General features: G+C 44.2%; 1 protein-coding gene across 1 annotated transcript; it reads left to right on the top strand.

Annotated features, from left to right (window-relative positions):
- The first annotated feature begins 5,470 nt into the window (after nucleotides 1-5,470).
- Nucleotides 5,471-21,437, top strand: LOC107390667 (xeroderma pigmentosum, complementation group C). The gene is made up of 14 exons (XM_054745774.2): nucleotides 5,471-6,528; nucleotides 7,597-7,881; nucleotides 8,028-8,124; nucleotides 8,986-9,070; nucleotides 9,144-9,301; nucleotides 9,515-9,635; nucleotides 9,745-9,834; nucleotides 10,960-11,784; nucleotides 11,872-12,032; nucleotides 12,115-12,196; nucleotides 13,147-13,278; nucleotides 13,415-13,584; nucleotides 20,417-20,510; nucleotides 20,675-21,437. Exons 1-14 carry the CDS (start codon nucleotides 6,417-6,419, stop codon nucleotides 21,008-21,010), a joined length of 2,748 nt encoding a protein of 915 aa, XP_054601749.1. The 5' UTR covers nucleotides 5,471-6,416; the 3' UTR covers nucleotides 21,011-21,437.
- Nucleotides 21,438-21,552: the final 115 nt, after the last annotated feature.

Here is a 21,552-nt window from a genome sequence, read left to right as displayed (position 1 = left end):
GACAATTGATAAAGCGAGCGCAGCTCTGAGGGCATCCATGCTGTCGGCTAGTGTAAACACAGGTCGCACACATGATGTCAGCATTTTTTTTGTCGCGGAAAGTGACGTTGCGGACCTCAAAACTCTGGTTTTGTCTGTCCACACGCAGACACCCAAAACGGAGAAAACGCAGATCTTCACTTTGGCCGGAGTTTTTAAAAAGATCCGTTTTCATGTGAAAAAACTCAGTTTTCGTGTGGATGACAGGCCACAACGTAGAAAAATATCTACGTTTTGGCAGATCCCCGGCTACGTGTGGACAGGGCCTTAGTTTGCCTTTAATTTTCAGTTTCTGTCATTGTCTTTATTCTTCAGTAAATCAGGTGTGTTGTTTTCTACATTTGCCACTTGCCATAAAGACAAAAAGGATTAATTGGAGACATTTCTTATAAAAACATTCTGGTTTATATTTTCCTGAAAACCAAGAGGTTTGTGATTTCATCCTGAAAGCCTTTCACTCTTTCATTGTTCCAGCGACTATCCAGCATGAAATCTTTTCTTTACATTTCCAGCTGAAACTACGGATCACTTGGGATGCGTTCAGACTGGGTTAGTTTGGCGAGTGAGCGATCCACCATGCGGTTTGTGTCATCTTGTTGACCTTCATCAAGAAGCAACACCTGAATGTGATGAGCTTCGTATAAGAGCTCCCGGTCTGTCATTGCTGGAGCTTTAGGACACAGGTGGCCACCTAATCACGTTCCATCAAGAATCAAGATTTTACAGTCTGCAGGTTTTCATCCAGCTGATTACCTCCGCCTGGTTCCTCCCCGCCGCTCGCTGGAGTGTTTTAGTGTTTGGCTGGAATGAAACTCCGCTCTGTGCCACATGGAGGGCCAACTCATGCCCCGTCCTCTAGAAATCCCTGTCTGTAATGTCTTGTTCGTTATTTTCATTACAAATAATTAAGCTTGGCTTGAAAAACAAGGAGTTGAAAATTTCAGGAAGGATTAAGCTTTTCCTTACAGAAAAACAGAAATAATGAAGACGAACGTTTGTTGCCAGTCGTGTCTGAATAACATCATATAACTTAATAAAACTTATGCAGAGCATTGAAACTTTTTCCCTTTTCCTGCCTGAATCCCACCTGTCTGACAGCTCAAGCATTTACAAAATCCCACGACTGTCAGAATTTGACTTATACCATCTGTGATGTGAAATCATCTCTCTCTCTTTCTTCTCTCTCTCTCTCTCTCCGCTTAATTAAACTTTATTATACCCGGCAGTTTAGAACAAACGCCTCTGACTAATGGCTTAAGAATAGTAAATGATCCTCAACACTGATTTAGTTTTAAGTGAGAAGAAGAACCAATGAGAGTCTGGACTTTGTTGCTGTCTTTTCTGTTTTTTGACCATTTTCTACGGTCAGATTTGTGTGTCTTTTCCAGCTCTTTTCTCCTACTTTACACTGTTCCTTCTTCCCTCCTTGTATTTAATCTTCCTCATTTACCCGTTTTCCACCTGTGACTCCTCTCTTCTCATTTTCTCATGCATCCTGTCTTCCGTCGCCCCCCCCACCCCCACCCTCCTGTTTCTCCTCCTGATCTGCCCGGCATGACGTGGGACCAGATCAAGGAACTGGGTTGCCTGGAGTAACAGGGATTCAGAGCGACGCGTTGGAATGCAACTCCAACCGAGCCCCTGACAACAGGAGGAGGAGGAGGAGGAGGAGGAGGAAGGTGGAGTGTGGGTATTTCCATTTAATTCCTGTGCAGTCTTCCTCTAACTTACTTTTGCTTATCTTGTCCTCTTCCCCTCAAATTTTCTCACTTCATTTCTGTTTATCTATAGACATTCTGAAGTTCCCATCAGTCTCTGGAAAGTCTTTTTTCGTCTCTCCCCGTCTCCCTGGACACCTGCCTCCCCTTCTCATTGGTCCAGGCGCTGGTTTGTTGAATTCCCTCCTTTTCTGCTTCCTTTAGTTCAGGAATTTTGTTGGTTTCTATTTATCAGCCAACAATCAGACCATACAACATCTCCTGTGTTTGTCTGGCTGTGCGCAGTGTAAATGCCAGTGAAAGAGGGCAAACACACACACACACACACACACACACACACACACACACACACACACACACACTGCCCCTCTACATTATCAGCAGAATGAAAGTGCTTTCTGGCGGTATTTGAATGAGACAGAAAAGAGCCCTATTCAGCCCCCTGTGCCCAGCTTTTATTAACAAAACGCGTCACCGAGGAGCGACATAAGCCCCCCCCCCCCCAACCCCCCAACCCCCCACAGACACACACATATACACACACACACACACACACACAACAGATAGAGTTCTCCCGTTCAGGTATGCTGACGCTAAAATCCATCTCATCCCCCTTTTTTATTTGACTCCTCCACACTGGTGGGCTTCTGTTGCCTCAACTCCCCTCCTCCCCCTCTGTGTCCTTTTCCAACACTCCTCCCTCCCTTTTCTCACTTTCTCTCTCTCTCTCTCTCACTCTCTGTCTGTTTTCCTCTGCTGCTGAATGGAAACATGCACAGATGCGTAAAGGGGCGGTTAAACGCTGCATACCCACCGGTGGCGACGGCAGCATCTCTGATCCGGTTCTGTGTGGACAGGATGACCCAGGCGGTGGACAGGCTGCTTTTTTTTCAGAGTGTGTGTGTGTGGGGGGGTGGGGGGTCTACTGACCTCGAGGAAAGACCCAGGTTTGCAGCCGGATCACCGGATCAAACCAGAAGTTCCAGGAGCCCGGACACAGAGAGAGGACCTGCCGTGTCCCAGTTCGGGAGCATGGATGCTTGCCTCCCTCCCTCTCCTCCCTCTTCTCCTCACTCCCCTTCCAGCTGCTGTTGCTCGTTTGTGGCGAGCCAGAAATAGCTGCAGCTCGTCTAGAGGTTGTGTGAAGAAGTGTCTGAGTCAAGATTTATTTATGTTAGTCGTTCTTCAGCTGCGATTGTGCTGCTTTTCGTCAGATTTTTCTCCTTTACTCACTAGCGTTATCTTCTCTCATCAGTTTGAGTTTCCAGCTTTGATGCCGCTTTAGTCCGCTGGAGTTGCACTAATTAAGGGTCTAACTGACAGCTCGGTAATTGGATTTATTTCATATCCACTCCTTGAAGTTGGGAAGCCTCCTAAAGCACGACAGGAACGTTTTTTAAGCTTCGTTTCTTTCAGAAAATTATACTTTTAATTGCAGAGCTGCTGGATGGAATGAGGTGTTCTGATTTTAATGCAGACGTTTTCCAAATTGAGCTCAGGAGGCCCAAAAATTCTGGATTCATTCAGGCTGAGGCTGTAACAAACTCACCTGCAACCCCAGTCTCTCAAATTCAGGAACATTGGTTTAAAAGGTGAATCATTTTCCAGAAAAATACTTTTAATTTAAACATTCAGGCCTTATTTTTGCTAATTGTGGGTTTTGCTGCTGTAGGTCAACAGGTGCCAAGTGTTGTTCACTTGTCAAGAATTTGACTAATTTCTGTCAAACGGGTAAAAAGATTAAAATTAACTGTTGTGCTCAAACTAGTGGAAAATATCTTTATTCGCAGAAAAAAAAACAAATTATTTTCAAAGCTGAATAATAAGTGAGAAAAAAAGTCAGTTATAGTGTTTATTTTAGACTGCGGATGTTGTTATTTCATTAGAGTGATGTCATCGGGTCGAGTATTTCGTAACATTCTGTCTCTTTCTGTTAACAGGTGGATGAATGTTTTCAATATTTCTATATTTTTTTTATTCTCTGGTGGTCTGCAGGTATGTGGAAAACAGTCTTAGAGACTCCTCTATTTCTTTTTGGGGGAGATAAACTCCTCCCTCATCCTATTACCCATTGTGACCTACACACATCTGTTGTCCACTGATCAGTCGGGATGGGATGCTGCATGTCTAATTCTATCCGTTTGTTTTTCTTTTTAAAGTATTTGTGTTCACCTGCTGCCTGTTTTCCAGTTCTTTTGCTGTTTTCTTTTTTCAAGGAGCTTTTATTAGAAGTGTGTGTGTGTGTGTGTGTGTGTGTGCGTGCGTGGGTGTGTGTGTGTGTGTGTGTATGTCTCCTTGCTCTTAAAATGCAGTCTACCAAATTCCCAGTTCGCTGTATGGCTTTTTATTCCTATCTGACTGTGCTAATGGTTCATATAGGGATGGAAGCCATGCACTGCGCTGGGGGCACAGCCCACTGGACACACACACACTCACACACATTATTCACACTCTTCACACACAGAAGGTAGCAAATGCAAGGACACGTCCAGGCGATTGTGAATCGAAAGCCTGCAACACGCTCTCACAGAAACCTGGACGCACATGCTGGCAGCAAGTGAACATTAATGCATTTATTTATGTGTTTTCATGCAGTTAACATGCATATGTATGCTGCATGCATGACACTCAGGATGGAAATCCCTGCCTTGTCCTCGTCCCGTTAGGCCCTCTGCTGCAGCGAGCCAGTCTGAAGCTGTCGACTGGATCAGCTGACAGACGGTTCTCTGAAGTGAAACACGCACATCTGCCACAGAATCCCATCGTGATCGATACAGATCACCACAACGATGAATTAAAGTGAAATTGAACTGAGATGAGATGAGCAGAACTGATCTGAACAAAGAGGATAAACTTTTTTCAGGGGAGTCACGATGACTTGATGTCAGGTGATTTGTTCAGTCATGGTCTTTTTCACTCTGGGACTTTTTTTCAGGTAGCCCGCAGGGATGAAACGATGTCCCAGCATGTGGGAGGTGGTGAGACCTTCAGGAGAGCTTTGGTACATAAAATATTTTACCCACATTCATGTTTGTATTCATTAAGATCTTAGCTCTTCCTGATGTGACAGTAATGCAACTAGCATGAAAAAATAATATTTTCCTTCAACTGGAAATGTTTGACTAATTTAACCTAAAAGGAAGCAAAGATATCCATCATGAAGAATCAAACAAAAGCTTTTCATCACAGCTTGAATTTGGAAAGCCCTGCTGCACAAAAAGAATAAAGACAAAGATTTCAGATGAATCTGTCACGTCTGCTTTTGCTTCAGGTAACCTGACATCAGCTTTACTGCTTCAGATTTACAGACCTGTCTACAAGCATTTGTTTTCACTAACCAGGTGACAGACTGCTGGCCGGTATTTTCAAGGGACTCATGCTGACGTTGTAAGATCCAATCAGCATCAGCCTGAACGGAAATCTTCACAAATTACACTTGGATGAAGACATGACTGCTTTTATTGATTTGTTGTAAAGCAGAAAAGGTTTGATTCACATCATCCACTGCAGTTTTTCAAACACAACTTTTAAATTTTTCAGATTCAAGAATATGGGTTGCATTTTTCACACTACAATGAAACAAGTGCAATAGTTGAGATGAGATTGTTATTGTTATATTTATATGAAAGTAGACATCAAGGATAAAAAGTGGCAGTAATAAGTGTCTCCTTCAGGTGCATGGAGAGTTTACAAATGTGAATACGTGCATTAACTGTGATCATTGATGGATGATCTTCTGCTTATTTTTGTCTCCATAAAGTTGATTTTCAGCTGCTTAATTAATAATCCATACATTTGACTAAACTCTAAAAGAAAAAAAATCTGTGGACATGGGTTTGTTTTTTGTCTTTTAGTTCAAACCAACGAATGCATTTAATCTGTCACTTTGGAAAAATTACGTAATACCGAGAGAACTAGTTAAAGAAAAGTTAACAGTATTTGTTGGCTCTCTGTGACTTAAAAAAAACCAGATTCTCAAACAGCTTCCCATCATAATTTCGAACATTTGCAACACGGTTAAACACCGCCACTTAGAGGTCACATTTGATATCACACCTTCAAAAGACACGAACGAGAAAACGTCTGTAGCTTAAATAACATTTTAAACATAAATTAATGTAAACATTCGAATGAGTTGACGTGTTATTTCAATTGAGGTTATATCATTAGAAATGCAGTTTTTGCTACTAGCATCTTGCACAGCGCGGATATAATGTTTAATGTCCGACCCCCTAAAAATTCCGGTGTTTCGCAGAATTTAAACATTTGCAACAACACCACTTAGAGGTCACATGCGGCATTACATTTTTAATGTTCGGTACAAAAAGTCTTTTGCTTAAATAACATTTTAACCCAAATAAATGCAATCTTTAAAGTAGACTGACATTTATTCTTTATTCAAGCTATAAAACCCAGAATGTTTCTTTGTTTCTTTTTTTTCTTCACTATCTCCGGATATGACGTCAATGTCCGACCCCAAAAAATATCCGGTGTTCCGTTGCTTCTGTGTTATGAAATCTCCTGAATGGAGTGTTTGGTAACTCCTGTTTCCTTAGCTTTATACAAGTTCGTGTGGAGAGTTTAGCCCCGTCGGGTCATGCAGTTTCATCAAAAGCGTCTGCAGGAATAATTTTTATCTGAGAAGAGACAAAAAACATCATGGCGAAGCGAAGAAAATGTGCAGAGACAGAAGATGCAAATACAAAGAAACTGAAGCTGAACGCAGACAGCAGCAGGGGAGCGAAAACAAGGATAAAGAAAAAAGATGCAGGTATTAAACAAAATTACACCTATTGATTCTTACATTAAACCTACATCCCCTCACGTGTATGATACGTTTGCTTCCAAAAATTAGCATCAAATCTGCATCCAGTTCTAATTTCTGGGATGCTTCTGCAGAAATGTGTGATGAAGTTTTCGGTTTTCTGGATGTTTTTTGCAGATTGTCAGTACATGTGAGAGTCAATTAAAATTGTTCTCCTAAACAGTTTTGTTAATTTGTTCAAAAAACATAATCTGTGTTATTTTATTTTTATGCACGTTGCATGTTTTCTTAGCTTTGTCACCAGAAACCCGCAGTATGAGCCTGTAGAGTGCAGCAGCATGGGTGAATGATGCACATAGTTACTGGAGTGGATCTAGTGGCCCAGATGCACATCTGTGATCTACTTAATAAAACCATTTTACTGCTGTTTGTTCTCTTTTCTACATGCTATCAGTCCTGCACATTTAACACTGTTGCAACCCTGCTGGTCAGGTTTATTTTTATAACATTTGTAAAAATATATTTATGATACAATGTTTTATTTAAATGCATGGACCTGCACAACAATGTGATTTTAAATAGCTTTTTAGCTTTTATCCTTTTTCATACTGAAGTTTAACTATCATAGAAAATTAATATTAGTAGAATTTAGCTTCAGCTTGTGTTTTCCTGTTTTTGTGATGAATCGTTTATAATATATGTACCTACTCAGTGTACAAGGCTGTTTTATGGTTTGATTAATGTACTTTTAATTATTGTTAATCTTTGATTTTCTTTTGATTAGTGGGTTTTCCCGCCTTTTGAAGATTTGCGTAAACATGCAAACGTTTTTTGTCTCCTTTGTACTTTAAAATAATCAGAATCAGTTTTATTGATTGTTGGACAATCAAGAAATTTGCCTTCTTTTTCACACGTTCACACCACACAATTATCATGGGAACTAGGAGAAAACAGTAAACAAGAAAAACACTTGATTAAGAAATTATTATTTTATTTTCAAAGGCAGATTGGTTATCGATTAGATTAAATACACTTACATTAAATTACAACATATTATTTGTTTTTTTGGTCCAGTTAATGACCTCAGTGATGAAGAAGAGAAGCTTGAGAGGAAGGTGAATCCAAAACCCCGTATGCCGTTGAAGCGATCAGCGGGGCGTCAGACTTCTTCCAGTGCCGGCACCAGTACTGATGTCACAACCAGTAAATACTTCCAGTCCCAGGTGAAGGAGGCGGTTGACAACGAGGACGACTTTGACTTGGTGACTGTTGCACCACCTCTGGTTAAAGGCAGCAGCAAGAAACTGGAGGAAGAGGAGGACGGCAGTGAGGATGAGGATGATTGGGAAGAAGTGGAAGGCAAGTGACTGAAAAAAAAGCACATGAATGGAGTTGATTATTCAGTTATTACTCTAATATTCTTTATGCTTATGTGCCAACATTACAAAGATGATGAAGATGATTTTTCACAGAATAGAGAACTTTGTTGTTTATTGATTAATCAGAGTTATCTGAACCGCTGGGTCCAGTGGATCCACCTGAGCCCGATCGGCCCTCTCAGCCGGTAGAGATTGAGATTGAGACTCCAGAAGTCAGAAAGCAGTAAGTCACCTCATATTAAGATGATATGATGAATGTAAATGAAATGTTCTTTTGAAACTTTATATGTAGTTAAAGTTATAGAAACAAATGTCTTAAATAGTATTAGGAAAATAGAAATTAACAAGAGGGTACACTGCTAAAACTAATTTCTAAGGAAGTAAATATTTTCAGTCTAAAAAGATTTGAAATCCCTAGAAAAAATAGCAATACTTAAAATAAGGTAAATATCTTTAAATATGATCCACATTTTCTTGTTCTGAGTAAATGATCTGTCGATGGATTAACCAGGATTTACTTAGTTAAAATTCTTAAAACTAGCAAATAAATAAAATTTTTAATTATTTTTCCAATGTTAATAATTAGCCATTTTTGGTTACCCGATTGGCAGATTTTCTTTATTCGGAACAAGACATTTTTTGACCATTTAAAAAAAATATTTACCTCATGTAACGCTGTTTTTCTGGAAATTCATTTTTTTGACTAAAAATGAGATAAAATGTCTAAAAATGAATCTTTTTTTCTGGAAATTGCTTTTTCAGTGTATTTTTACTGTTTTGCTTTTATCTGTGGGGCATTTAAATACAATGTTGGGTGTTTGTCTGTTTTTAGCGGCTCACTCTAGCTAAAACTTGAATTTGTAACAAGAAAGATCAACAATATAAAATGTTTTACACATATACATTCTATTAGTCCTGCTAACAATCTTCTTTTGATACCTAAGAATAGTTTTAAAGATCCTAAAGTCCCTTAGAATAAAACTTTTCTCTGTTAGTGTAAGGTTTCTGAGTTTTTGACACACACTTGAATGAATGGCAGCTTTTTGTGTCGTTATTTACCTTAAGGATGCTTTTCACCCCTCAGGAGGAAGAGGCAGGCAGAGGCTGAGATGTACCTCAGACGAATGATGAAGAGGTTTAAGAAGGACCTGCTGATAGACACACACAAGGTTAAAAACACACTCTGATCTATCAGCACAGCTAGATTTTGGATCCTCACTAACCTCTGATTTTTCTTTTCAGGTCCACCTCCTGTGCCTTATAGCCAACGGGATGTTTCGGAACCGTTTGTGCTGCCAGCCGGACCTGCTGGCCATCACGCTGTCCCTGCTGCCGTCTCATTTCTGTGCAGTCGCCAAGGAGCGTATTGATCAGAATTACCTTTCCGGACTGCTCAAATGGTGATTTCTGAATTTAAAAAATGACTTAACAGGACCAGAAACATCTCCTAAGGTTTTTCATTTTTACTAGAAAACATTATGAACTTGACATCCAACAATGACATCAAGATTCATTTTGATAATCCGACAAAAGCCTCTAACAGCTTTGAATCCTAGTTATCTCATTATTAATGGGATTTATTTATTAGTTACATCTTTTCTAATCTCTGTCAGGTTCAGAGCGACATTCACCCTGAACCCTAGCCTCGCCTCTGATGAGCGTCTGGAGCCCCGGGCGCTCCTTGAGCGGCGACTGGCCTCTGTCTCTGCCAAAGACCACCAGGAAATGACACATGTTGGTGTTCGTTTAACTGTCCTTAACCGGCTGATTTTAACCCAGCCTCTTGTTTCATATAGAAAGGCAGAATAAATTAGAAAAGCATTTATGTTTTTCTTTCCTGCAGCTTTTCCTGCTGGTTCTGCGGTCTCTGCAGCTCTTCTGCAGACTGGTTCTGTCATTGCAGCCGATTCCCTTCAAACCTCCAGCAGCCAAGGTACAAACTCTTCACATAGCCATAAATAAAGCAGCAATCCTGAGTTTCCCCCCTTTGGGGAATATGTGTGATTTTTAGAAATCTCTGAAAGTGATAGGCTAACCCCGTACTGTGATATAAGATAGACAGTACATCCTTTTTTGTTTTTCGCTAAGCCCCGCCTCCTTCCATAGAGCACCATCCAATTTGAGCTGAGCACTGTTCAGCATTAGGTAATAGCATGCACAACAAGTGTGTGTGTGTGTGTGTGTGTGTGTGTGTGTGTGTGTGTGTGTGTGTGTGTGTGTGTGTGTGTGTGTGTGTGTGTGTGTGTGTGTGTGTGTGTGTGGACAAACAGCATAATAATAATTGTCAAACAATATGTGTTTTAGTCCTGTTGGCCAGCTAGAGGCGTTGCCGTCAGCCGTAATCACTGAAGCAGTGGGAGGGGCTTAAGCTCAGTGGCCTAGTGGTATGAGCGTCCACCCTAAGACTGGGAGTTCTTGGATTCAAACCACGGTCGGGTCATACTAGCAACTTTAAAAATGGGAACCAATACCTGCCTGCCTGACACTCAGCTTTTAGGGGTTGGATTGGGGGGTTAAACCACCAAATAGTTCTGGAGCACAGCAGCTCACCTCTCCCCACGGGGATGGGTCATGAATTTCACCAGTGTGTGATGATGACTATCAAACTGTAACATTAAAATGGTGAAAAATAAATAAATAAATATAAAGTCCATCACTCAGTCATTAAAGAGGTAGAAATGAGGACATTCAGGCTGAAATGTTTAAGCGCTAAACCGTCATTTAGCCAGAAACCTAAGGAATACTATCTAACATAAAAGCAAGCCACTAAGTGATGACAATTCTGCAAAATAACAAGACTCCTTTAATGTGCAAAGTCATCACCACAAGTAGCTCTAACAAAATAGAAAAGTGCATGTTTGTTTCTTTAATTACTGTTTTATTATCACGTAATAGCAAAACATCAAGTAACCAGTCATTCTGAGTATCCCTGTCATTCTACATTTACAAATGTTGTTGCTTCTATTTTAAGTGTTCCTGTCCATTACTGTCTAGCAATTATAAAACAGCCCTCTGTTCCTACAGACTTAAATATCATTAACATCTAGGATTTCTCCAGCGTAAAGGGACCGCCGCCCCAAAACGGAGGCAAACCAGCCAGGACACCTCCAAGCCCGACTCCTCGGAGGCAAACATCTCTCCGGGCAAGAAGAGATGGGCTGGAGGAGGGGAGATAAAGGGGAGGAGTGGAGGCAAGAAAGCAAACAAGAAAGAAGTGAAGGAGGACGAAGAGGAGAAACCCGCATTGTCAGGAGGGCAGAGACCGAAAAACTCCAAACGCCGCAGTGTCGCCTCAAAGGTCAGCTACAAGGAGGAGAGCAACAGTGAAGGAGGAGAAGAGGAGGAGGTTAGTGATGCCGATGATTTTCAGGTCACTAGTGAGGACGACAGCGAGGATTCAGGAAGAGAGTCCAAACCTTCAAAAGAGAGGAAAGGGAGCACGAAGAAGAAGGAAAAACAAACGAGCGGCAAAAATACTCCTAGGAGAAGAAGTGGTGGGATAAAACAGAAGGACAGCGAGGACGAGGCTGAAAAGGAAGACGATGGCGTGGCGAGCAACAAAACGAGACGGAGCGGGAGAAGAGACGGTCCCGGGGCAGATGAGTGGCTAGAGGTGTGCCTGGATAAAACGTCATCCTGGATTTGTGTGGACGTGGACCACGGAGTTGGAGTGCCTCAACTCTGCTCCCAGAATGCAACGGCCCCGCTGGCGTACGTGGTGGCGGTGGATGGGAACGGCTTCCTAAAGGACTTGGGAAAGAAGTACGATCCTACGTGGATGACGTCGTCGCGGAAGAGGCGGGTGGACGACGAGTGGTGGGAGGAGACACTGGAGCCGTTCATGGGTCCGGAGGATGATAGGAACAAAAAGGAGGAGAAGGAGGTGCGTTCTACGCTGCCAACACGCTGAAAAAGCTTTAATTCGTCATTTATTTGGCTTATTAGAATGAAGGTTTTCACTTGTCCTCAGCTGCAGAATAAGCTCCTGAACAAACCGATGCCAACATCTATAGCCGAATATAAAAACCATCCTCTGTACGCCTTAAAGAGGCACCTGCTGAAGTACGAAGCCCTTTATCCGTCTACAGCCGCTGTGCTCGGATACTGCAGAGGGGAGCCCGTGTACTCCAGGTCAGGACTGCAGCTTAGCATCAGCTTTAGGTGCAAACGTCTTTATTTTGGGGTTCATGTTTCTATCTTCCTCCCTTTTCAGAGACTGCATTCACACCCTCCACTCCAGGGAAACGTGGCTGAAAGAAGCGCGGACCGTCCGACTTGGAGAGCAGCCCTACAAAGTGATGACGCGCCTCTCAGTTGTTTATTTTTGTTTCTTTTAAATGTAATCGCTCAAGGATGCAGAAATGTCAGCTAAGAAGTTTACATACGTGTGATTTGGGGCGACAGTGGCACAGGAGTTAAGTGCTCGCCCCGTAATCGGAAGGTTGCAGGTTCGAGCCCCGCTCAGTCTGTCACTGTCGTTGTGTCCTTGGGCAAGACACTTAACCCGCGCTGCCTGCCGGTGGTGGTCGGAGGGACCGGTGGCGCCAGTGCTCGGCAGCCTCGCCTCTGTCAGTGCGCCCCAGGGCAGCTGTGGCTACATTTTAGCTCATCCCCACCAGTGTGTGAATGTGTGTGTGAATGGGTGAATGACTGATTGTGTTGTAAAGCACCTTGGGGGGTTCTAGGACTCTAGAAGGCGCTATATCAAATACAGGCCATTTACCATTTTACCATTTGTGACTGATGTAGCTAAATCAGAGAGGTAATTTAGAGAAATGTCAACTTCAAAGTGAGAGCTCAGTCGCATTTTTCTCTTTTAAATGTGTTTAAAACTTATCTTAATGTGAATGCATCCAAATGTTTACCAGGTTTTGAGACCAGATGTTTTTTCATGTTTTAAGGTATAGATTACATTATATAGTCAGCAGTAATCCATAGTTTTCTCTCAGAGGGCTCCACCTACAGGCATAAAAACACATGGCACTGTTAAGCCCCTCCCCCTGCCTTTGTGTGACAGCTGGAAGCATTGCCTCTCATTTATTTAGTCTTTGGACCTTTCTTTACTTTTGTCTGTCGTCGAATAGAAGCAGGCAGTTTTGTTTGTGGATGTGAAGGCGGTTGCTTTATTGTGCTAAAATGATAAATACAATAAAGAATATCTGGTTTTACAAAGAACACCTCAAAAAGAATAGTTCTGACCGGATTGATGAGCTAACAGCTAGTCACAGTCTTTGACTCTTTTAAGATGGTGAAGGGCTTCTCCAACCGCTCACGAAAGGCCAGAATGATGTCCGAGATGAAGGAGGAGAAGGACCTTCCTCTGTTTGGAGAATGGCAAACTGAGGAGTACCAGCCGCCTATAGCTGTGGATGGGAAGGTAGCTGCTTCTCTTAGTGACGCTAATGAGCAAAACTTGAAATAAGTTTCATTTGAAACTAATCAAAAATAAAAGATGAAATGAGAAGTGGTTTTGATTTATTTTTCCTTTTTCACTTCCTGTTTTCTCTCTCCAGATCCCACGCAATGAATATGGTAACGTCTACCTTTTTAAAGCCTGCATGATTCCAGTGGGCTGTGTTCATGTCAGGCTGCCTAACCTGCACCGCGTAGCCAGGAAACTGGGCCTGGATGCCGCACCTGCGGTCACAGGCTTCGACTACCATGGAGGATATTCACACGCTGTGTAAGAGTTAACTGATCGCTGGTTCCATCCCAACTCATTCCTAGTCATTCTGCTGTTGTGTCCTTGGACAAAAAGCTTCACCTAACTAGCCTATATTAAAAACACATTTCTTCTTGGTGGTCAGAGGGGCGGATGGTGCAAAATTACATCCTACTACAACTACAATGTCGTTTTCAAAACGGGCATAGTTGCTCACTCTGCGTTGACTCCAGTTGGGTTTGTAGAGTGAGAAACCCATCCAATATGGCGGCGACATTGTTACGCTCTCCAGTGCTCAGTGGGATGTATTCATGCCTATGACTTGGGGCCTTCGCCTAAAATCTTTGGATTTAACTATTAAGGTTTGCCAATTATTGTCGTACATCCCCAAATCTAATCCATTATTATTAGAAATATTATACTTTTTTTTTGTTGAAGGTTTTTCAGCTTTTTTTACTTTCTAATAAATCATTTAAAAATGGAGGATAGTCACTCAATAGCTTCAACATCTGTGCATTGAAATAAAACAGAGAAAAACATCAACAATGTTCAATTCCTGAGTTTAAACAAAATGAAGTCAAGAAAAATAGAGATGCCATATTTTAATAAATGTTAGCATTAAAGATAACAGGATAAAAAAATATGTAGCAATTAAAACGTTATTATGACCAATAAGATGTGATATTCCATATAAATATTAAATATCAGTCTGATTGATCTTTGAATGTTTAATCAGAAGATTCTAGGGTTCTTTGCCTATTCAGGGACCATAAACACACTTCATATTAATTTAGACAGAGTCAGTATACAGTTTATAAAATGAATTTAACTCTTTTCCCTAAACTAATAATTTATACAATACAAGATATGAGATGTGGTGTGGTAGATGTGAGGTGTTGTGATGGAAGCTAGATGTTGTAGCAACCGTTCTTTGTATCTGAGAGAAATTGTGAAATCTGGGTGTAAAATAATTTTTTGTTTGTTCTAAACTAGAGAGTTGTTTATTGAAAACAGCATCAGACACAGTCTGTCCTGTCAAGTCTGCACACCCTTGGTGTGGAGGTTCAATTCAATTCAAGTTTATTTATATAGCGCCAAATCACGACAAGAGTCATCTCAAGGCACTTCACATAATAAACATTCCAATACAGGTCCTCCTTGAACCGTCACCTTATCGTGGTGGAGGAGTTTGAGTGCCCTAATGATCCTAGGAGCTATGTTGTCTGGGGCACTTAGTGCCCCTGGTAGGGTCTCCCATGACAAATTGGTCTTAGGTGAAGGGTGAGACAAAGAACGGTTCGAAGGATCTTTCATGGCGGTTAAAACGAAGAGTCAGAGTACCCGGCCCGGAGGGTTACCGGGGTCCCACCCTGGAGCCAGGCCTGGGGTTGGGGCCCGTGAGTGAGCGCCTGGTGGCCGGGCTTTCGCCCATGGGGCCCGGCCGGGCCCAGCCCGAACCGGATACATGGGCTCGTCCAACTGTGGACCCACCACCCGCAGGAGGAACAGGAAGGGTCCGGTGCAATGTGAATCGGGTGGCAGACCAAGGCGGGAGCCTTGGCGGTCCAATCCCCGGACAAGAAAACTAGTTTTTGGGACATGGAACGTCACCTCGCTGGCGGGGAAGGAGCCGGAGCTTGTGGCAGAGGTTGAGCGGTACCGGCTAGATATAGTCGGACTCACCTCGACACATTGCATTGGCTCTGGAACCCGAGACCTGGAGAGGGGTTGGACACTCTACTTTGCTGGAGTTGCTCCGGGTGAGAGGCGGAGGGCTGGGGTTGGCTTTTTGTTAGCCCCGAGACTCTCTGCCTGTGTGTTGGGGTTTACCCCGGGGGACAAGAGGGTAGCTTCCTTGCGCCTTCGGGTCGGGGAACGGGTCCTGACTGTTGTTTGTGCTTATGGGCCAAATATCAGTTCAGAGTACCCACCCTTTTTGGAGTCCCTGGGACGAGTGCTAGATAGTGCTCCATCAGGGGACTCCATTGTCCTGCTGGGGGACTTCAATGCTCACGTGGGCAATGACAGCTTGACCTGGAGGGGTGTGATTGGGAGGAACGGCCCACCTGATCAGAACTCGAGCGGTGTTTTGTTATTGGACTTCTGTGCAAGCCGCAGTTTGGCCATAACGAACACCATGTTCGAACATAAGGATGCCCACCGGTACACTTGGTACCAGGGCAGCCTAGGTCACAGGTCGATGATAGATTTTGTAGTCGTATCATCTGACCTGCGGCCGTATGTTTTGGACACCCGAGTGAAGAGAGGGGCGGAGCTGTCAACTGATCACCACCTGGTGGTGAGTTGGATCAGATGGCAAGGGAACATGCCGCGTAGACCTGGCAGACCCAAACGCATAGTGAGGGTCTGCTGGGAACGCCTGGCAGAAGAACCTGTCAAGACGGTCTTCAACTCCCACCTCCGGCAGAGCTTTGACCACGTCCCGAGAGCAGTGGGGGACATTGAGTCCGAGTGGGCCTTGTTCCACTCTGCGATTGTCGAGGCGGCTGTTGCTAGCTGTGGTCGTAAGGTGGCCGGTGCCAGTCGTGGTGGCAACCCCCGTACCCGCTGGTGGACACCAGAGGTTCGGGGAGCCGTCAGGCTGAAGAAGGAGGCCTACAGGGCGTGGCTGGTCTGTGGGTCTCCAGAGGCAGCAGACAGGTACCGGATAGCCAAGCGGGGTGCAGCAGTGGCAGTTGCCGAGGCAAAATCTCGGGCGTGGGAGGAGTTTGGTGAGGCCATGGAGAAAGACTATCGATCGGCTCCAAAGAGGTTCTGGCAAACTGTCCGGCGCCTCAGGAGAGGAAGGCAGCAACTCGCTCACACTGTTTACAGTGGGGATGGGGAGCTGCTGACGTCAACTGAGGCTATAGTCGGACGGTGGAAGGAATACTTTGAGGAGCTCCTCAATCCCACCAATGCCCATTCCGAGGAGGAACCAGAGCTGGGAGGCCTGGGGATGGACTGTCCGATCTCGGGGGCAGAAGTTGCTGAGGTAGTCAAACAACTACACAGCGGCGGAGCCCCGGGGGCGGATGAGGTTCGTCCTGGGTATCTCAAGGCTATGGATGTTGTAGGGCTGTCATGGTTGACACGTCTCTACAACATTGCGTGGTCATCGGGGGCAGTTCCTAGGGAGTGGCAGACCGGGGTGGTGGTCCCCATCTTTAAGAAGGGTGACCTGAGGGTGTGTTCCAACTATAGGGGGATCACACTCCTCAGCCTCCCTGGAAAGGTCTACTCCAAGGTACTGGAGAGGAGGGTCCGATCGATAGTTGAATCTCAGATAGAGGAGGAGCAATGTGGTTTTCGTCCTGGCCGTGGAACTGTGGACCAGCTCTATACCCTTGCAAGGGTGATGGAGGGGGCATGGGAGTTTGCCCAACCAATCCACCTGTGCTTTGTGGATTTGGAGAAGGCTTATGACCGTGTCCCCAGGGGCACCCTGTGGGGGACGCTCCAGGAGTATGGGGTGGGTGGCTTTCTGTTAAGGGCCATTCAGTCCCTTTACCAGAGGAGCGTGAGTTTGGTCCGCATAGCCGGTAGTAAGTCGGACCTATTCCCAGTGAGGGTTGGACTCCGCCAGGGCTGCCCTTTGTCACCGGTTCTGTTCATCACTTTTATGGACAGAATTTCTAGACGCAGCCGTGGTGTGGAGTGTGTCGAGTTTGGTGGCAGGAGAATCTCGTCTCTGCTTTTTGCGGATGATGTGGTCCTCCTAGCTTCATCCAGCTCTGACCTTCAGCTCTTGCTGGGTAGGTTCGCGGCCGAATGTGAAGCGGCTGGGATGAGGATCAGCACCTCCAAATCTGAGACCATGGTTCTCGACCGGAAAAGGGTGGCTTGCCACCTCCGGGTCAGGGGAGAGGTCCTACCTCAAGTGGAGGAGTTTAAGTATCTCGGGGTCTTGTTCACGAGTGAGGGTAGGAGGGATCGGGAGATCGACAGGCGGATTGGTTCGGCGTCTGCAGTGATGCGGACGCTGAGCCGATCTGTCGTGGTGAAGAGGGAGCTGAGCCAGAAAGCCAGGCTCTCGATTTACCGGTCGATCTACGTCCCAATCCTCACCTATGGTCATGAGCTTTGGGTAATGACCGAAAGAACGAGATCGCGGATACAAGCGGCCGAAATGAGTTTCCTCCGTAGGGTGGCCGGGCTCAGCCTTAGAGATAGGGTGAGGAGCTCGGACATTCGGGAGGGACTCGGAGTAGAACCGCTGCTCCTCCGGATCGAAAGGAGCCAGTTGAGGTGGTTTGGGCATCTGGTCAGGATGCCTCCTGGACGCCTCCCCGGGGAGGTGTTTCGGGCATGTCCTGCCGGCAGAAGGCCCCCGGGTCGACCCAGGACACGTTGGAGAGGTTACATCTCCAATCTGGTCCGGGAACGCCTTGGGGTCCTGCCGGAGGAGCTGGTGGACAAGGCCGGGGAGAGGACGGCCTGGAGCTCCCTAGTTGGGATGCTGCCCCCGCGACCCGGACCCGGATAAGCGGAGGAAGACGAGACGAGAGACGAGACGAGATACAGGTCAGTTCATTAAGCCAATCAGAAAAAAGTTTCCTATATAAGGAACCCAGCAAATTGCATCAAGTCACTGACTATTGTCTGTGACTTTACAGCAATCCTCATACTAAGCAAGCATGCAGCGACAGTGGAGAGAAAAACTCCCTTTTAACAGGAAGAAACCTCCAGAGGATCCTGGCTCAGTATAAGCAGCCATCCTCCACGACCAGAGCAGACACACACACACACACACCAAGTAATATTTCTATGGTTACATTGTGATTTCTTAGTAAATATTCTATTTGGTGAGAGATAAACTTTATTGTATTTATCCTGGTGAATCTATAATTAAACGGGTAAACTAGTAGTAGCACATCTAATGTCAAGGAAAGTGTTATTATCAGGAGAGGGAGAATGATTAAATGGTTAGCAACAGCTTTCAAAACGATGGCCCCCTCCATGAGGCCACCACAGCTCAGCAGAACATCATTGTAGCTTCTTCTGGGGAGAAAAACACTTAGAGAAAAATAAAGTTACCAGCTGAAAGAGCAGGAAATAATCCGGTAAAGAGCAGATTGTAGAAGAAAGTAGTCGAGTGTGGAAAGTGGTCAGTATGTCCTCCAGCAGTCTAAGCCTATAGCAGCATAACTACAGAGATAACTCTGGATAACCTAGCCTTTTAGATGGAGGTATGGTGGAGGCAGGGCAAGGGAGAGCCGTCTTTACCGACTCTACACTCCACCTCCCTCTACTCCCCCATTTGTCCAGATTTAGGCTAACATCAGATTTTAACCATAGGCCCTATCTAATAAAAATGTTTTAAGCATAGTCTTAAAGATAGAAAAGGTGTCTGCCTCACATACTAAAGCTGGGAGTTGGTTCCACAAGAGAGGGGCCTGATAACTAAAAGATCTGCCTCCCATCCTATTTTTGGATATTCCGGGAACCACCAGTAAACCTGCAATCTGAGAGCGAAGTGCTCGGTTAGCAACGTATGGAACAATCAGGTCACTGATGTATGATGGAGCTTGATTATTAAGAGCTTTATATGTGAGAAGAAGGATCTTAAAATCCATTCTGAATTTAACAGGCAGCCAATGTAGGGAAGCTAAGACAGGAGAGATATGATCTCGTTCGATCGGGGGGGGTCGATGGTCACTGCCGGTGGAGTGAACCTCTGATATCAGGAACCTGTAGACAGTTTAGATAGGACCCGTCCAGTCTGAGATCTCTCGAGGTGAAGGCCGAAAGCTGGAATGCTTATTTGCGTCTAAGGTTGATGTTTGCTTGGCTCTTAAGAGCCGGTGGTCTGGTATCAGCCGCAGCGTTGCAGAGACGCTTTGATAGGAGGTCAAAGGAGAAGATGGTTTCAAAAATGCTTCTTTCCCAAATTGGCCGGTTCAAGGGTCAACAAGAAACTGAATTACTCGGGAAGTAATTCTTGTTTTATTAAACTACTTTGTTATGATTTCTGGCCAAGTTTGGCCAATCAGAGTTTGACACGTTTCTGAGTTTTTACCAACATCCCTCAGAAAGCCACGCTTACCTTCAGATACAAGATTCTTAACCTTAATATCTTATTGTAACGTGTAGGAGTGTAAACAATGATTAACTTGTTAAATCAAACACTGATTTGTGATATAAATGGATCATTGCAAGAACAATATTCATTTCAAATTCATTGATTTAATAATAATAATAGTAACGCATTGAACTTATATAGCGCTTTTCAAGACACCCAAAGACGCTTTCACACACTCTCACATTCACACACTGCTAGTGATGGTAAGCTACTTGTAGCCACAGCCGCCCTGGGGAGGTCTGACAGAGGCGAGGCTGCCATTTGGCGCCGTCGGCCCCTCTGACCACCACTAACACAGGCAAGTTGGGTGAAGTGTCTTGCCCAAGGACACAACAGCAGGATACCCCTGGCGGGAGCAGGAATCAAACCCATGACCCTCCGATCATGAGGCAACCCGCACTACCACCTGAGCTACTGCTGCCCCGAGCACAGATTATTCAAACATTTCATTTAAACATCTTGCTCATTCATTACGTATGATTATTGTAAGCTTATGAGTTGTAAAATCATGGAGTCTTCACTTATTCAGAGTGAAGAATATTGACGTCTGGCGTTCACACTTAGAGTGCAGGAACCTTAGGAGAGAATGTTTGTCTGGATGTTTTGTAAACATACGCTGAACAGAACCTTCTGGATTTAGAAGGCCAAATAGAAAGTGGATTTATGCTGTAGATGAAAGGTCACTATGTTGGTCAATGTAGATGGTGAAAAAATTGACCCTTTTGGTACGTTACAAAGCTGTTAATTATTAGGTTTTATAATGTGTTTTAGGACTGATGGTTACATTGTGTGTGAAGAGGATGAGGAGGTTCTCAGGGCCGCCTGGGTGGAAGAACAAGAGATTCAGAAGCAGAAAGAGAAAGAGGTGAGTCTGTTTTTAATGGGTGATCCATTTGATGTACATTAACAAGTAGCATTTTCCTGTGCATCCAAGCTGTGAACCAGACTTAATTCAAGTTAACAAGAGTCCAGTGATTTACCCGATTTAATAGAAATGCCCTTTTTGATATCATAACCTCTGCCTTCTAGAAAAAGGAAAAGAGAGCCTTTGGCAACTGGACCCTGCTGGTGAAGGGACTCCTGATCAGAGAAAGACTCAAACAGCGTTACAACAACAAGTCATCGGGACTGGGGAGCACTTCTCATGCAGGTGATGCTGGCGGGTTTTCTTCTGACGAGGAGGTGGAGGCTGAAGGTGATGCTTCCAAGTCTAAAACGGCATCTGAGACTCTGGCGATGTCCTGGCCCCAAAACAGACAAGCAGAGGAGGAGGATGGGGGCACCAGCAGGCTGGAGAAGAAGAAGCCTACAAGGCGAGAAAAGAAGGGTCAGGAGAAACATTTATTCCCGTTTGAGAAAGTGTAACGCCACTGGAAAGACTTGATCGAACGCTCTGCTGCCAACAAAGCACTCAGCTGTCTGAATGTCGAAAGGCCTCAGAAGACAAGAGAATGGAAAGAGAAGAAGAAAGGAGGAGAGCAGCGATCGTTCCAGCTGTGATGCTGTTTGGATTCAGCCTTTTGGGACCATTGATGTTATAGATTCTTATTATCCGACACACTCAAACAACACGTGTTTAAATCTGCATTTATAGTCTTAAATTCTCACCAGATTATTTTTGCTCAAGGAATTAAAAAATGTCTGGAGCTGCATTTGTCACTGTTCACAGCTCTTCTATCTCATCACTTCACACTTCACACTGGATTTCTCAACTTTTTGTATTCAGGTGATTGAAACGGTTAAACTTTCCAAATGAAAAATATTTTTGTGAATAAATAAAACAAGACTTGTAGCCTTGTTTCTTATTATGTATTTATAAACAAAAGCAGGTTATCAAGTGAAGATAAACCAGATTAAATATAATACATGTATGCAATTTATACATTTGTCCCAATAGTACTCTTAAA

This window comes from Nothobranchius furzeri, chromosome 15 (genome assembly GCF_043380555.1).
Source record: "Nothobranchius furzeri strain GRZ-AD chromosome 15, NfurGRZ-RIMD1, whole genome shotgun sequence".
NCBI lineage: Eukaryota > Metazoa > Chordata > Actinopteri > Cyprinodontiformes > Nothobranchiidae > Nothobranchius > Nothobranchius furzeri.
The sequence above is the reverse complement of the archived record's forward strand: the minus strand, read 5'-3'. Positions and strand labels throughout refer to the sequence as shown.

Coding starts and splice junctions, on each gene's coding strand:
- LOC107390667 (XM_054745774.2), top strand. CDS start 6,417: ATGGCGAAGCGAAGAAAATGTGCAGAGACAGAAGATGCAAATACAAAG. Junction 13,585..20,416: donor GGAGGATATTCACACGCTGT/GTAAGAGTTAAC, acceptor AATGTGTTTTAG/GACTGATGGTTACATTGTGT. Junction 20,511..20,674: donor AGAAGCAGAAAGAGAAAGAG/GTGAGTCTGTTT, acceptor TCTGCCTTCTAG/AAAAAGGAAAAGAGAGCCTT.